The sequence below is a fragment of the Piliocolobus tephrosceles genome, chromosome 21 (genome assembly GCF_002776525.5).
Source record: "Piliocolobus tephrosceles isolate RC106 chromosome 21, ASM277652v3, whole genome shotgun sequence".
In the NCBI taxonomy this organism is placed as follows: domain Eukaryota; kingdom Metazoa; phylum Chordata; class Mammalia; order Primates; family Cercopithecidae; genus Piliocolobus; species Piliocolobus tephrosceles.
This window is the reverse complement of record NC_045454.1, coordinates 42644996-42659826: the sequence shown is the minus strand read 5'-3', so window position 1 is coordinate 42659826 and position 14831 is coordinate 42644996. Positions and strand designations below refer to the sequence as shown.

Sequence of the window (14831 nt, the reverse complement as noted above, 5' to 3'; positions counted from 1 at the left end):
ATCTCCTGACCTCGTGATCCGCCCGCCTCGGCCTCCCAAAGTGCTGGGATTACAGGTGTGAGCCACCACACCCGGCAGCCCCTTTCTTACCTGGACTTACCTGCAAGGTAGCCAGTTGCTACCCACCCTGTGCTGAGTTACTTGTATTAGCAAGGAACAGGGTGGCTATACTCACCCACCTTACAGATGGGGAAATTGAGGCCCAAAGAGGGGGAAGCTACATGTCTCAGGGAGTGAGGAGCCAGTCTGATTCCTGGAGGGCTGACTCTCTCCATCTTACTTCTTGGGAGGGAAGAGGGCACCGACTTCACGTTAAAATCTGGTTGGACACAGTGACTCACACCTGTAATCCTGGCATTTTGGGAGGCTGAGGTGGGAGGATCGCTTGAGGCCAAGAGTTTGAGATCAGCCTTAGCAATATAGTGAGACCCCATGTCTACAAAAATGTTTTTCAAATATTAGCCAGGTATGGTGGTGTCCTGTAGTCCCAGCTACTTGGGAGGCTGAGGTGGGAGGATCACTTGAGCCCAGAAGTTCAAGGTTACAGTGAGCTATGATTGTACCACTGTATATTCCAGCCTGGGTGACAGAGGGAGACCTGTTAAAAAAACAAAAAAAAACCAATGGCTAAAATCCTCCCATGGCTCCCTATTGCCCTAAGTATAAAGAACACATATGACCGGGCACGGTGGCTCATGCCTGTAATCCCAGCACTTTGGGAGGCTGAGGTGGGCGGATCACTTGAGGCCCGGAGTTTGAAAGCCGCCTGGCCAACGTGGCGAAACCCCATCTCTACTAAAAATACAAAAATTAGCCGGGTGTGGTGGTGCTTGCCTTAGTCCCAGATACCCTGGAGGCTGAGGCAGGAGAATCACTTGAACCCGGGAGGCGGAGGTTGCAGTGAGCTGATATCACGCCACTGCACTCCAGTCTGAGTGACAAAGCGAGACTCCATCTCAGAAATAATAATAATAATAAATAAAAGCACACATCTTTAGCATGGCCTTCAGTGCTCATGGGATCTTCCTTAATTGATCTCCCGTGCTTCATCCTTGCTCACTCAGCTCCAGCCACCCTGCCCGAGGACTTCTGTACTTGCCTGGAACGTACTTCCCTTTTCTCTGGACAGCCAGCCCTTTCTCATCATTTAGATCTCTGCTGAGACATTACCCTGTCACCAAGGCACTGTCTATTCTATCACCCTGTTTTGTTTTTGTCAAAGCTCATATTAACATCAGTTATTAATTATCTTGTTTGCTCAGAATTTTTTTTTTTTTTTTTTTTTGAGCCAGAGCCTCGTTCTGTTGCTCAGGCTGGAGTACAGTGGCACAATCTTGGCTCACTGTAACCTCCGCCTCCCGGGTTCAAGTGATTCTTGTGCCTCAGCCTCCCAAATAGCTGGGACTACAGGCACATCCCACCATGACTGGCTAATTTTTATATTTTTAGTGGAGACGAGGTTTCGCCATGTTGGCCAGGCTGATCTCAAATTCCTGACCTCAAGTGATCTGCCTGCCTTGGCTCCCAAAGTGCTGGGATTACAGACGTGAGCCACCATGGCTGGCCTGCTCATGAATTTTCTCTTTAACTTCCACATCGAAGGCAAAGTATTGTCTTTTTAAGGTTGTGCCTCCAGCACCCAGCGCAGGCTGGGCGCGCATTCCCATTGATGAACCTGATTTGTAATGCCTGTCAACTCTTCCCTCGTTTCTTCTAGGACCTGGCAATGCTCAGACATCTGTGGTCCCCCCAGAAGTCACCCTGCCCCGGGGAGGCTCCGTGGTAGTGAATTGCAGTACCTCCTGTGACCAGCCCATCTTGTTGGGCATGGAGACTCCGTTGCCTAAAAAGGAGATACTCCCAGGTGGAAACAACTGGAAGATGTATGAACTGAGCAATGTGCAGGAAGATAGTCAACCAATGTGCTATTCAAACTGCCCTGATGGGCAGTCATCAGCTAAAACCTTCCTCACCGTGTACTGTGAGTAACTGAGCCCGGAGGGCTGGACTAGGCAGACCGGAGTGGGAGAGACGTAAACGGGCACCTGCAGTGGCCTGGGGGGATCTTTGTTACTTGCTGGTAGGGTCAAGGAGGGGCTCCTTGAAGGGCAGGTGGGGACATCCTTAGAAAGTCCCTTTAGGCCGGGTGCGGTGGCTCACGCCTGTAATCCCAGCACTTTGGGAGGCCGAGGCGGGTGGATCACAAGGTCATGAGATCGAGACCATCCTGGCTAACATGGTGAAAGCCTGTCTCTACTTAAAAAATACCAAAAATTAGCCAGGCGTGGTGGCAGGCGCCTGTAGTCCCAGCTACTCGGGAGGCTGAGGCAGGAGAATGGCGTAAACCCAGGAGGCAGAGCTTGCAGTGAGCTGAGATCCGGTCACTGCACCTCCAGCCTGGGCGGCAGAGCGAGACTCCGTCTTAAAAAAAAAAAAAAGAAAAGAAAAGAAAGTCCCTTTGTGAATTTTTTTGGGTACAATTAAAGTATCTACAGGCTGGGCATGGTGGCTCACACCTGTAATCCCAGTACTTTGGGAGGCTGAGGCTGGCGGATCATCTTGAGATCAGGAGTTTAAGACTGAGAGTTTAAGTTTCACCAACATGGCAAAACCCTGTCTCTACTAAAAATACAAAAATCAGCTGGGCATGGTGGCATGCGCCTGTAATCCCAGCTACTCGGGAGGCTGACACAGGAGAATTGCTTGAACCCGAGAGGCAGAGATTGCAGTGAGCTGCGACTGAGCCACTGCACTCCAGTCTGGATGACAGAGCAAGATTCCATTTCAAAAAAAAAGTATCAACAGGAATTCAGCACATTTGAACATTCAAGAATGCCGTGTCTCTATGCCTCACTCTTTGAACATATGACAAGGTCCTGCATCAGAAACTTTAATATAAGATGCGAATTAAGCCAAGTGTGGTGGCTTGTACCTATAATCCCAGCTACTCCAGAGGCTGAGGCAGAAGGATGGTTTGAGCCCAGGAGTTTGAGACCGGCCTGGGAAACATAATGAGATCCGTTTTTTTTTTTTTTTTTGAGACGGAGTCTCGCTCTGTCGCCCAGGCTGGAGTGCAGTGGCGCGATCTTGGCTCACTGCAAGCTCGCCTCCCGGGTTCACACCATTCTGCCTCAACCTCCCGTGTAGCTGGGACTACGGGCGCCCACCACCTTGCCTGGCTAATTTTTTTGTATTTTTAGTAGACACGGGGTTTCACTATGTTAGCTAGGATGGTCTCAATCTCCTGACCTCGTGATCTGCCCGTCTCGGCCTTCTAAAGTGGTGGGATTACAGGTGTGAGCCACCGAGCCCAGCTGAGACCCTGTTTCTACCAGGAAAAAAAAAAAAGTAAATAATTTTGCTGGGCATCGTGGTGTGCACCTGTAATCCCAGCTGCTCCTGAGGCTGTGGTGGGAGGATTGCTTGAACCCAGGGGTTCGAATCCTAGGAGTTCGAATCCAGCCTGGACAGCATAGCAAAACCCCATTTTTATTTAAAAAAAAACAAAACAAAAAAAACAAAAAAACAAAAAACAGTTAAAACTAGCCCTGGGATGGCATTTTTCACATACTGGCAACAACTGAAAGAATTGATAACAGCTGTGCTGGCAAGACTATGGGAACGTAGGCAGTCCTAGGACAGTACTATTGGGAGTGTAAATAAGCCCAACCCTGTGGCGGGAAATTGGGCATCATTTCTCAAAATGTCATGGGCTGGGCGCAGTGGCTCACGCCTGTAATCCCAACACTTTCGGAGGCCAAGGCAGGTGGATCACCTGAGGTCGGGAGTTCGAGACCAGCCTGGCCAACATGGCAAAACCCCATCTCTACTAAAAATACAAAAATTAGGCCGGGCGCGGTGGCTCAAGCCTATAATCCCAGCACTTTGAGAGGCCGAGACGGGCGGATCATGAGGTTAGGAGATCGAGACCATCCTGGCTAACACAGTGAAACCCCATCTCTACAAAAAAAATACAAAAAAACTAGCCGGGCAAAGTGGCGGGCGCCTGTAGTCCCAGCTACTCGGGAGGCTGAGGCAGGAGAATGGCGTAAACCCAGGAGGCAGAGCTTGCAGTGAGCCGAGATCCGGCCACCGCACTCCAGCCTGGGCGACAGAGCGAAACTCCGTCTCAAAACAAAACAAAACAAAAATTAGCCAGGCATGGTGGAATGTGCCTATAGTCCATACCTGGGAGGCTGAAGCAGGAGAATCACTTGAACCCAGGAGGCGGAGGTTGCAGTGAGCCGAGATCATGCCGCTGCACTCCAGCCTGGGTGACAGAGTGAGACTGTGTCTCAAAAAAAAAAAAAAAAAAAATTAGCTAGGCATGGTGGCATAAGTCTAATCCCAGGTACTCATGAGGCTGAGGTGGGAGGATCACCTGAGCCCAGAGAGACAGAGGCTGCAGTGAGCTATGATCATGCCACTGCACTCCAGCATGGAAGACAGAGTGAGACCCTGTCTCAAAAACAAAACAAAAAAAAAAAAACAGAAAAAAAAAAACAAAACAAAAAACCCAGTCCCGGAAAGAGGTCTATAGGTGTCCCTACCTACAAGGGAAGTGGTGGGAGTTATGGCCTTATTCACTGCCACTTTGTACAAAGGGCAAATGGGAAAGGCTAGAGAGAGAAAGCGTGGCTTGGCCATACCACAGAATAGCATGCGACCGACCGTGTAGAAGAATCAGGAAGTTACTGTGAACTGAAAAAGAAGAAGCTCTGGGGTGTATTGTAAAGTCAAAATGAAAGAAGGTGGCTGGGCGCAGTGGCTCATGCCTGTAATCCCAGCACTCTGGGAGGCTGAGATGGGCGGATCACCTGAGGTCAGTAGTTCGAGACCAGCCTGACCAACATGGAGAAACCCCGTCTCTACTAAAAATACAAAAAAAAATTAGCCAGGCATGGTGGCGCATACCTGTAATCCCAGGTACTTGGGAGACTGAGGCAGGAGAATCTCTTGAACCTGGGAGGCAGAGGTTGCGGTGAGCCGAGATTGCGCCATTGCACTCCAGCTTGGGCAAGAAGAGCGAAACTCCGTCTCAAAAAAAAAAAAGAAATGAAAGAAGGTATGTTGAATATGAATGCCATGCCACCCTGACATTAGGGAGTGGCAGAGGGGCAGTTTCGGGGAGGCTGTATTTATGTATAAAATAGTCCTAAAAGGAAGTGGGAGAAATGACAATATTAGTTGGCTCTGAGAAGAGAGGCTGGGAGGCTGTGGGAGAGGGCTTGGGTGTGGAGAATTCCATTTTTTTTTTTTTTTTTTTTGAGACAGAGTTTCACTCTTGTTGCCCAGGCTGGAGTGCAATGGCACGATCTCTGCTCACTGCAACCCCCGCCTCCCGAGTTTAAGTGATTCTCCTGTCCCAGCCTCCCGAGTAGCTGGGATTATAGGCACAAGCCACCATGCCTGGCAAATTTTGTATTTTTAGTAGAGACAGGGTTTCTCCATGTTGATCAGGCTGGTCTCGAACCCCAACCTCAGGTGATCCGCCCGCCTCGGCCTCCCAAAGTGGTGGGATTACAACGTGAGCCACTGCACCTAACCGAGAATTCTTTTTTGTTGTTGTTGTCTTTTTGAGATGGAGTCTTGCCGTGTCCCCAGCCTGGAGTGCAATGACGCCATCTCGGCTCACTGCAACCTCTCCCTCCTGGGTTCAAGCGATTCTCCTGCCTCAGCCTCCCAAGTAGCTGGAATTACAGGCGCCCACAACCATGTCCGGCTAATTTTTGTATTTTTAGTAGAGACGGGGTTTCATCATGTTGGCCAGGCTGGTCTTGATCTCCTGACCTTGTGATCTGCCCGCCTCGACCTCCCAAAGGCTGGGATTACAGGCGTGAGCCACCGCGCCCAGCTGAGAATTCTCTTTGCATTCTTCCTACTTTGGGGACTTTGAATGGTGGGAATGAGTTACCAAGGCCAAAATAAGGAATTCAAATGAAAACAAAACAAAATCAAAGAAGAAAAAACAGAAGAGCACTGGGCAGGCCAGGCACAGTGGCTCTATATGCCTACAATCCCAGCGATTTAGGAGGCTGAAGTAGGAGGATCGCTTGGAGGCCAGGAGTTGGACACCAGCCTGGGCAACACAGCAAGACCCCATATCTACAAAAAATAAAAAACCTAGCCAAGCGTGGGTGGCATACTTGTAGTCCCAGATACTCAGGAGGCTGAGGTGGGAGGATCGCCTGAGCCTGGGATGTCCAGGCTGCAGTGAGCCGTGATGACACCACTGCACTCCAGCCTGGGTGACTGAGAGAGACCCTGTCTCTAAAAAATGAAAACTGGCCAAGTGGCTTTGGGATTAGCCTTGGGTTCCAGTCCTAGCAAGGCCTTTAACACTATGGGGGACATGGCTTCTGTGTTCACCTTGCAGTCAGGTGAGACCTCCTCTGATGGGAAAAATGACACGGTGAGGGACAAAGGACGTTCTATCATTGTGTCAGGACAAGGAAGCCTCTGGGTAAATGATCAGCTTTGCTTCTGATTTGGAGGGTGGGTGAGCAGATGCTGACCTTCCCAGGTGAGGGAAGTCCCTGAACATTTCAAGCAGCTTCTGAAACCCCAGGGAAACCTCTCTGAAGGTCTTTTCTGCACCTCTGCCTGATAGGTGTTTTTCTTTTTCTTTTCTTTTTTTTTTTTTTTTTTTGAGACAGAGTCTTGCTCTGTTGCCCAAGCTGGATCACTGCAACCTCCATCTCCCAGGTTCACGCAATTCTCCTGCCTCATCCTCTCTAGTAGCTGGGATTACAGGCACCCGCCACCATGCCTGGCTAATTTTTGTATTTTTAGTAGAGACAGGGTTTCACCAAGTTGACCAGACTGGTCTCGAATTCCAGATCTCTGGTGATCCACCCACCTCAGCCTCCCAAAGTGCTGGGATTACAGTCTTGAGCCACCGCTCCCGCCTCTGCCTGATAGCTGAGAGCATAGAATTCCAGGTTTGAGACCTGGCTCTGCCACATTTCTCCCTCTATGACTGTGGGTGCCCCGCTTTGCCTGAGTTTTTACCTCTGTGAAATGGAGCAGATGGCTGGCACAGGTAGCAAAGGAGTAAAAGGTGTGTGGGAGGGTGTTACCTGAGAGAGACTCTAGCTTAGTCTTGAGCCACCCCTGGTGTAAACATAAAGAAGCCTCCCTGCATGGCTCAATCTTCTCCAAAAAGGTCAGAGGTGTAATTCCTAGAGGAGGTGACCACTAGCTGGGCTTTGAAGGATGTGTAGGAGTTCATAAAGACAGGCATTCTGGACAGGGGGAACAGCCTGGGCAAAAGTTTGGAGCAGGGAGGAATCTTGATGGGGGCAGGAGGAGGAGGAGGTAGGTTGGTGTGGGCCAGGTGCAGTGGTTCACACCTGTAATCCCAGCGCTTTGGGAGGCCAAAGCAAGAGGATTGATTGAGCCCAGGAGTTCGAGACCAGCCTGGGCAACATAGCGAGACCCTGTCTCTAAGAAAAAATAAAAAAATTAGCAGGGTACAGTGGCATATGCTTGTACTCGCAACTACTCTGGAGGCTCAAGTGGGAGGATCATTTGAGCCCAGGTATTTTTTTGTTTTTGTTTTTTTTTTGAGATGGAGTCTCTCTGTCGCTCAGGCTGGAGTGCAATGGTGCCATCTTGGCTCACCGCAGCCTCTGCCTCCTGGGTTCAACCGATTCTCCTGCCTCAGCCTCCCGAGTTGCTGGGATTACAGGTGCCCACCATCGTGCCCAGCTAATTTTTTTGTATTTTTAGCAGAGATAGGGTTTTACCATGTTAGCCAGGCTACTCTTGAACGCCTGACCTCAAGTGATCCTCCTGCCTCGGCTTCCCAAAGTGCTGGGATTACAGGTGTGAGCCACTGAGCCTGGTCCAGCCCAGGAATGTGAGGTTACAGTCAGCTGTGATTGCGCCACTGCATTCCAGCCCGGATGACAGAGAGAGACCCTACCCCTAAAAAAAAAAAGTTGATTGATGGGAGGAGGGGTGAGGTTGGCAGTGCCTTCAATGCCAGGTGGAGGAGTTGGGACTTTCCTTCTCGGGGTGATAGGGAGTCTTGGAGAGTTTGTGAGCAGGCCAGGGATTAGATAGCTGAAGGCTGGATTTACCGGAAGCCAAACAGCAGTTGGCTATGGTCCTTGTCCACGCAGCCCATGTTGTGGGCAGTGACCGTATCCAAGAAGGGAAGGACAGACAAGTATTTGAATACTTCAGTGACCGGGATTTGGTAAAGGACTGAAGGTCAGAGTCAAGAGAGGTGAGAGCGGGAGAGACTCCCTCTCCTCTGCACCAGGCAGCTGAGCTGGGTTTCCTCTAGGGGCTGAGGTTTGAGGGTACCTCAAGTTCTCTAAGAGTCTGTAGCAGGTGGTAAGAAAGAAGAGCTGGAGGTCAGAGTTTTCTTGACTATATATATATATATTTTTTTTTTTTTTTTTTTAACAGCTTTCTGTTTTATTTTTAGACACAGGGTCTCACTTTGTCACGCAGGCTGGAGTGCAGTGGTACAATCATAGCTGACTGCAGCCTCCAACTCCCAGGTTCAAGAAATTCTCCTCCCATCCTTAGCCTCCTGAGTAGCTGGGACTACAGGTGTGGGCCACCAGAAAGCCCAGCTTGTTTTTTGTTTTTTTTGGTTTTTTTTTTTTTTGTGTGTGTTTGTTTTGAGACGGAGTTTCGCCCTTGTTGCCCAGGCTGGAGTGCGATGCCACGATCTTAGCTCACCACAACCTCCGCCCCCCAGGTTCAAGCAATTCTCCTGCCTCAGCCTCCTGAGTAGCTGGGATTACAGGCATGCGCCACCACGCAAGGCTAACTTTGTAGTTTTAGTAGAGATGGGGTTTCTCCATTTTGGTCAGGCTGGTCTCAAACTCCCGACCTCAGGTGATCCACCCGCCTCAGCCTCCCAAAGTGCTGGGATTACAGGCATGAGCCACTGTGTGACCTTTTTCTTTTGAGACGGAGTCTCGCTCTGTCGCCCAGGCTGGAGTACAGTGGCGTGATCTCAGCCCACTGCAAGCTCCCCTTCCCAGCTTCACGCCATTCTCCTGTCTCACCCTCCCAAGTAGCTGGGACTACAGGTGCCCACCACCATGCCCAGCTAATTTTTTGTATTTTTAGTAGAGATGGGGTTTCACCGTGTTAGCCAGGATGGTCTTGATTTCCTGACCTCGTGATCCGCCCACCTTGGCCTCCCAAAGAGTTGGGATTACAGGCGTGAGCCACCACGCCTGGCCTGGCCAGGCTGGTCTTGAACTCCTGACTTCAGGTGATCCATCCTCTCTGGCCTCCCAAAGTGCTGGGATTACAGGCATGAGCCACCACGCCTGGCTGAAGCACAGCTTGTTTTTTATTTTTTATTTTTTTTTGAGAAATGAGGTCTTGCAATGTTGCCCAAGCTAGCCTTGAACTCCTGGCCTGAAATGATCCTGCCTTGGCCTCCCAAAGTACTGGGATTACAGGTGTGAGCCACCATGCTCCAGCCTTGCTTTCTTGAGATATGATTTAGAATACCATAACATTCATCCCTTTTAAGCATACAATTCAATGACTTGTACAAACAACCATGACTACAATCTAATCTTAAAATATTTCCATCACTCTAAAAATGAAACCTCCTGCTTATATACAGCGACTCTATCTACCTCTTAAGTGAATTCATAATAGTCCCACCTCTAATAACCCTATTTTACAGTTAAGGAAACTGAGGTTGAGAGAGACAAAGTCACTTACCCACAGCAAAGAAGCAAGACTGGATATCAAATGCAGGACCCCCGGGTCCTGATGCTTTTTTTTTTTTTTTTTTTCTGAAAGAGAATCTCACCATGTCACCCAGTCCAGAGTGCAGTGGCGAGATCTTGGTTCACTGCAATCTCTGCCTCCTGGGCTCAAGTGATCCTTTCACCTCAGCCTCCCAGGTAGCTGGGATTACAGGCACACAACACCACACCTGGCTAATTTTTGTATTTTTAGTAGAGACGGGGTTTCACCATGTTGGCCAGGCTGGTCTTGAACTCCTAACCTCAGGTGATTGCCTGCCTCGGTTTCCCAAAGTGTTGAGATTATAGGCATGAGCCACCACGCACAGCCTTTTTGTTGTTAGGCTCTGTCATTCATGACTTTTTTTTTTTTTAATAGAAATGGGGTTTTTCTTTCCCAGGCTAAAGTACAGTGGCATGATCACAGCTCACTGTAGCCTTAAACTCCTGGGCTCAAGTGAGCTTCCTGCCTCAGCCTCCCAAGTAGCAGGGACTACAGGTGTGTACCACCACACCCAGTTAACCATTCATTGATTCATTTATTTTGAGATGGAGTCTCGCTCTGTCACCTAAGCTGGAGTGCAGTGGCACAATCTCAGCTCACTGCAACCTCCACCTCCCAGGTTCAAGCGATTCTCCTGCCTCAGCCTCCCGAGTAGCTGAGACTACAGGCATATACCACCATGCCCGGCTAATTTGTGTATTTTTAGTAGAGACGGGGTTTCACTATGTTGGTCAGTCTGGTCTCGAACTCCTGGCCTCGTGATCCACCCGCCTTGGCCTCCCAAAATTCTGGGATTAAAGGCATGAGCCAACACGCCCTGCCAACCTGTTTATTTTTTATTTTTCTTTGAGATGGGGGTCTCCCTATGTTGCCCAGGCTTGTCTTGAACTCCTGGCTTCAAGTGAGCCTCTTGCCTTGGCCTCACAAAGTGCTAGGATTATGGCCTGAGCCACCACACCTGGCTAACAGGTTTTTTGTTTTGTTTTGTTTTGTTTTAAATAATGTCTAGGCCAGGTGTATTTGCTCTCACCTGTAATCCCAGCACTTTGGGAGGCCAGGGTGGGCAGATCACTTGAGGTCAGGAATTGGAGACCAGCCTGGGCAACATGCCGAAACCCTGTTTCTACTAAAAATACAAAAATTAGCTGGGTGTGGTGGCGCATATCTGTAATCCCAGCTACTCAGGAGGCTGAGGCAGGAGAATCGCTTGAACCCAGGAGGCAGAGGTTGCAGTGAGCCAAGACTGCGCTATCGCCCTCCAGCCTGGGCGACAGGAGACTCAGTTTAAAAAATTAATTAATTGATTAAAAATAAAAATACAAAAATTAACCAGTTATGGTGGTATGTGCCTGTAAATCTAAGCTACTCAGGAGGCTGAAGCAGGAGAATTGCCTGAACCCCAGAGGCGGAGGTTGCAGTGAGCCAAGATCGAGCTACTGTTTACCCAGTCTAGCGCATTGGGCTGCTGAATTTATTTGACCAGACACCTAGCAATTGACTTTGAAGTTCTTTTCCACTTTTCACTCTAAGATGCTGCTGTCATGAATAAGGAATTTTTTGATCCCCTTCACAAACACTCGGGTCCCTCTTACCAGCTTTCACTGAAGATCTTGACATTCCTATCTGCTTAGGTGCCTGGGAGTGTTTGGGGGAGATACCGAAGAGGTGGGGCTCCCAGGCAGGTACGGGTTGTCTGTTAGGCAGGCAGCAAGGTCCAGTTCACCAGACACCCCCACCTCTGTTTTCCTGCAGGGACTCCAGAACGGGTGGAACTGGCACCCCTTCCTTCTTGGCAGCCGGTGGGCAAGAACCTTACCCTACGCTGCCAGGTGGAGGGTGGGGCACCCCGGGCCAACCTCACTGTGGTGCTGCTCCGTGGGGAGAAGGAGCTGAGTCGGCAGTCAGCGGTGGGGGAGCCCGCCGAGGTCACGACCACGGTGCCCGTGAGCAGAGATGACCACGGAGCCAATTTCTCGTGCCGCACTGAACTGGACCTTCGGCCCGATGGGCTGGGGCTGTTTGAGAACACCTCGGCTCCTCACCAGCTCCAAACCTTTGGTGAGGATCGAAGAAGCCAGCAGGGAGAGGGTGGAGGTGGGGTATCCTGCAATGGGGTGCCTGTGGCCGCAGGATCTTTTGACGGGTGTGGCCCTGGCTAAGGCATGCATGTGTTCTAGGCATATGTAACCTAGGCTGCTGAGTCACCCTGGAAGAGGATCTTGCAGGAGGGGAATGAAATGCCCGAGAAGGGCTTCAGGATATCCATCCCTGTCTGCTCACACCTTCCCTCTCTCCCTAGACCTGCCAGCGACGCCCCCACAACTTGTCAGCCCCCAGGTCCTAGAGGTGGACACGCAGGGGACTGTGGTCTGTTCCCTGGACGGGCTGTTCCCAGTCTCAGAGGCTCAGGTCTACCTGGCACTGGGGGACCAGAAGTTGAACCCCACAATCACCTATGGCATCAACTCCCTCTCGGCCAAGGCCTCAGTCAAGGTGACCGCAGAGGAGGAGGGCACCCAGCGGCTGTTGTGTTCAGTAATGCTGGGGACCCAGACCCAGGAGACGCGGCAGACGGTGACCATCTACAGTAAGAAGGGGCAGGGGCGGAGCGGGGCTTCTCGGGGGTGTGACCTGAACCCGGGGCGGGGCTCACTGTGTGCTCATCGCAGGCTTTCCCGCGCCCAACATGATTCTGACCGAGCCAGAGGTCTCAGAAGGGACTGAGGTGACAGTGAAGTGTGAGGCCCACTCTACAGCCAAGGTGACGCTGAATGGGGTTCCAGCCCAGCCACCGGGCCCGAGGGCCGAGTTCCTGCTGAAAGCCACCCCAGAGGACAACGGGCGCAGCTTCTCCTGCTCTGCAACCCTGGAGGTGGCCGGCCAGCTTGTACACAAGAACCAGACCCGGGAGCTCCGTGTCCTGTGTGAGTGGGGCTGCTGGTCAATGACCCCTATCCCCCAAGGCCCAATCCCTGAAGTCCCATCAGGTCTTGCCCTCCAAGTCCTGCCCCTACCCACCTCCATGTCATCTTGTTGTGTTTTTCCAGATGGACCCCGACTGGACGAGAAGGATTGTCCGGGAAACTGGACGTGGCCAGAAAATTCCCAGCAGACTCCAATGTGCCAGGCTTGGGGGAACCCCTTGCCCCAGCTCAAGTGTCTAAAGGATGGCACTTTCCCACTGCCCATTGGGAAATCAGTGACTGTCACTCGGGATCTTGAGGGCACCTACCTCTGTCAGGCCAGGAGCACTCGAGGGGAGGTCACCCGCGAGGTGACCGTGAATGTGCTCTGTGAGTGAGCCGGCGTGCAGAGCTGGGTGGGGGAAGGGGCCATGAACTCAATGCAATCCTCACCCCCCGTTGTATCCTCCCCACAGCCCCCCAGTATGAAATGGTCATCATCATTGTGGTAGCAGCCGCAGTCATCCTGGGTATTGCAGGTGTCGCCACGTACCTCTATAACCGCCAGCGGAAGATCAGGAAATACAGACTACAGCAGGCTCAAAACGGCATCCCCATGAAACCAAACACGCAAGCCACGCCTCCCTGAACCTATCCCAGGACAGGGCCTCTTCCTTGGTCCTCCCATATCGGTGGCAGTGGTGCCACACTGAACAGAGTAGAAAATGTATGCCATGCAGCTACACCCACCGGCCCCGGGATGCCAGACGACAGGCATTGTCCTCAGTCAGATGCAGACAGCATTTGGGGCCATGGTACCTGCACACCTAAAACACTAGGCCACGCATCTGATCTGTAGTCACATGACTAAGCCAAGAGAAAGGAGCAAGACTCAAGACCTGATTGATGGATGTCAAAGTCTAGCCTGATGACAGGGGAAGTGGTGGGGGAGACATACCCCCACCATGAGGACATACAGCCGGGAAATGCTGAAACTTGCTGCCTATTGGGTATGCTGAGACCCCACAGACTTACGGAAGAAGTGACCCTCCACAGACACGTGTAGCATCAAAACACAAAGGCCCACACTTCCTGATGGATGCCAGCTTGGGCACTGCTGTCTACTGACCCCAACCCTTGATGATATGTATTTATTCATTTGTTATTTTACCAGCTATTTATTGAGTGTCTTTTATGTAGCCTAAATGAACATAGGTCTCTGGCCTCAGGGAGCTCCCAGTCCTAATCACATTCAAGGTCACCAGGTACAGTTGTACAGGTTGTACACTGCAGGAGGGTGCCTGGCAAAAAGATCAAATGGGGCTGGGACTTCTCATTGGCCAACCTGCCTTTCCCCAGAAGGAGTGATTTTTCTATCCGCACAAAAGCACTGTATAGACTAGTAGTGGTTACAGGTTCAGGGATTACCCAGTAAGGCCTTATTCCTCCCTTCCCCCCAAAATGACACCTTTGTTAGCCACCTCCCCACCCACATACATTTCTGCCAGTGTTCACAGTGACGCTCAGTGGTCATTCCTGGACATGAGTGCCCGGGGACTATGCCCAACCTATGCCTTGTCCTCTTGTCCTGTTTGCATTTCACTGGGAGCTTGCACTATGCAGCTCCAGTTTCCTGCAGTGATGAGGGTCCTGCAAGCAGTGGGGAGGGGGCCAAGGCATTGGAGGACTCTCTCCCAGCTTTGGAAGCCTCATGCGTGTGTGTGTGTGTGTGTGTGTGTGTCTGTATGTGTGTAGACAAGGTCTCCCTCTGTCACCCAGGCTGGAGTGCAGTAGTGCAATCATAGTTCACTGCAGCCTTGACCTCCTGGGCTCAAGTGATCCTCCCATCTCAGCCTCCTGAGTAGCTGGGACCATAGGCTCACACCACCACACAAGGCAAATTTGATTTTTTTTTTTTTAAGAGACAGAGTCTCGCAACATTGCCCGGACTTCCTTTGTGTTAATAAAGCTTTCTCATCTGCCTCAGCCTTGTGTGAGTTGAGGGGAGGTGTCACATCCAGCTGGAGTTCTTTCTAAGCAGCCACAGCCAGATCCTCCCACTTCCTCCCCCAAGAAAACATTGTGGGTGGATGGCCATACCCTGAGGTTCTGGTCCAAATCTGGGACTTTCTATGACCTTCTGGTCTCTAGTGAAAACTAAAGACTCCTCTCCAGAAAAAAACATTTGGTTTC

The 14831-nt window shown here is 50.9% G+C and overlaps 1 protein-coding gene across 1 annotated transcript in view; it reads left to right on the top strand.

The window, feature by feature from the left end:
* ICAM1 (intercellular adhesion molecule 1) overlaps nt 1-14621 on the top strand; it is a 21714-nt gene extending 7093 nt beyond the window's left edge. Inside the window, exons 2-7 of the mRNA XM_026455578.2 lie at nt 1718-1981; nt 11488-11793; nt 12035-12322; nt 12405-12659; nt 12783-13028; nt 13115-14621. Coding sequence (XP_026311363.1) covers nt 1718-1981; nt 11488-11793; nt 12035-12322; nt 12405-12659; nt 12783-13028; nt 13115-13287 — 1532 coding nt within the window. The 3' untranslated portion in view covers nt 13288-14621. The remainder of the gene's footprint in view (nt 1-1717; nt 1982-11487; nt 11794-12034; nt 12323-12404; nt 12660-12782; nt 13029-13114) is intronic.
* The last annotated feature ends 210 nt before the right edge of the window (nt 14622-14831 follow it).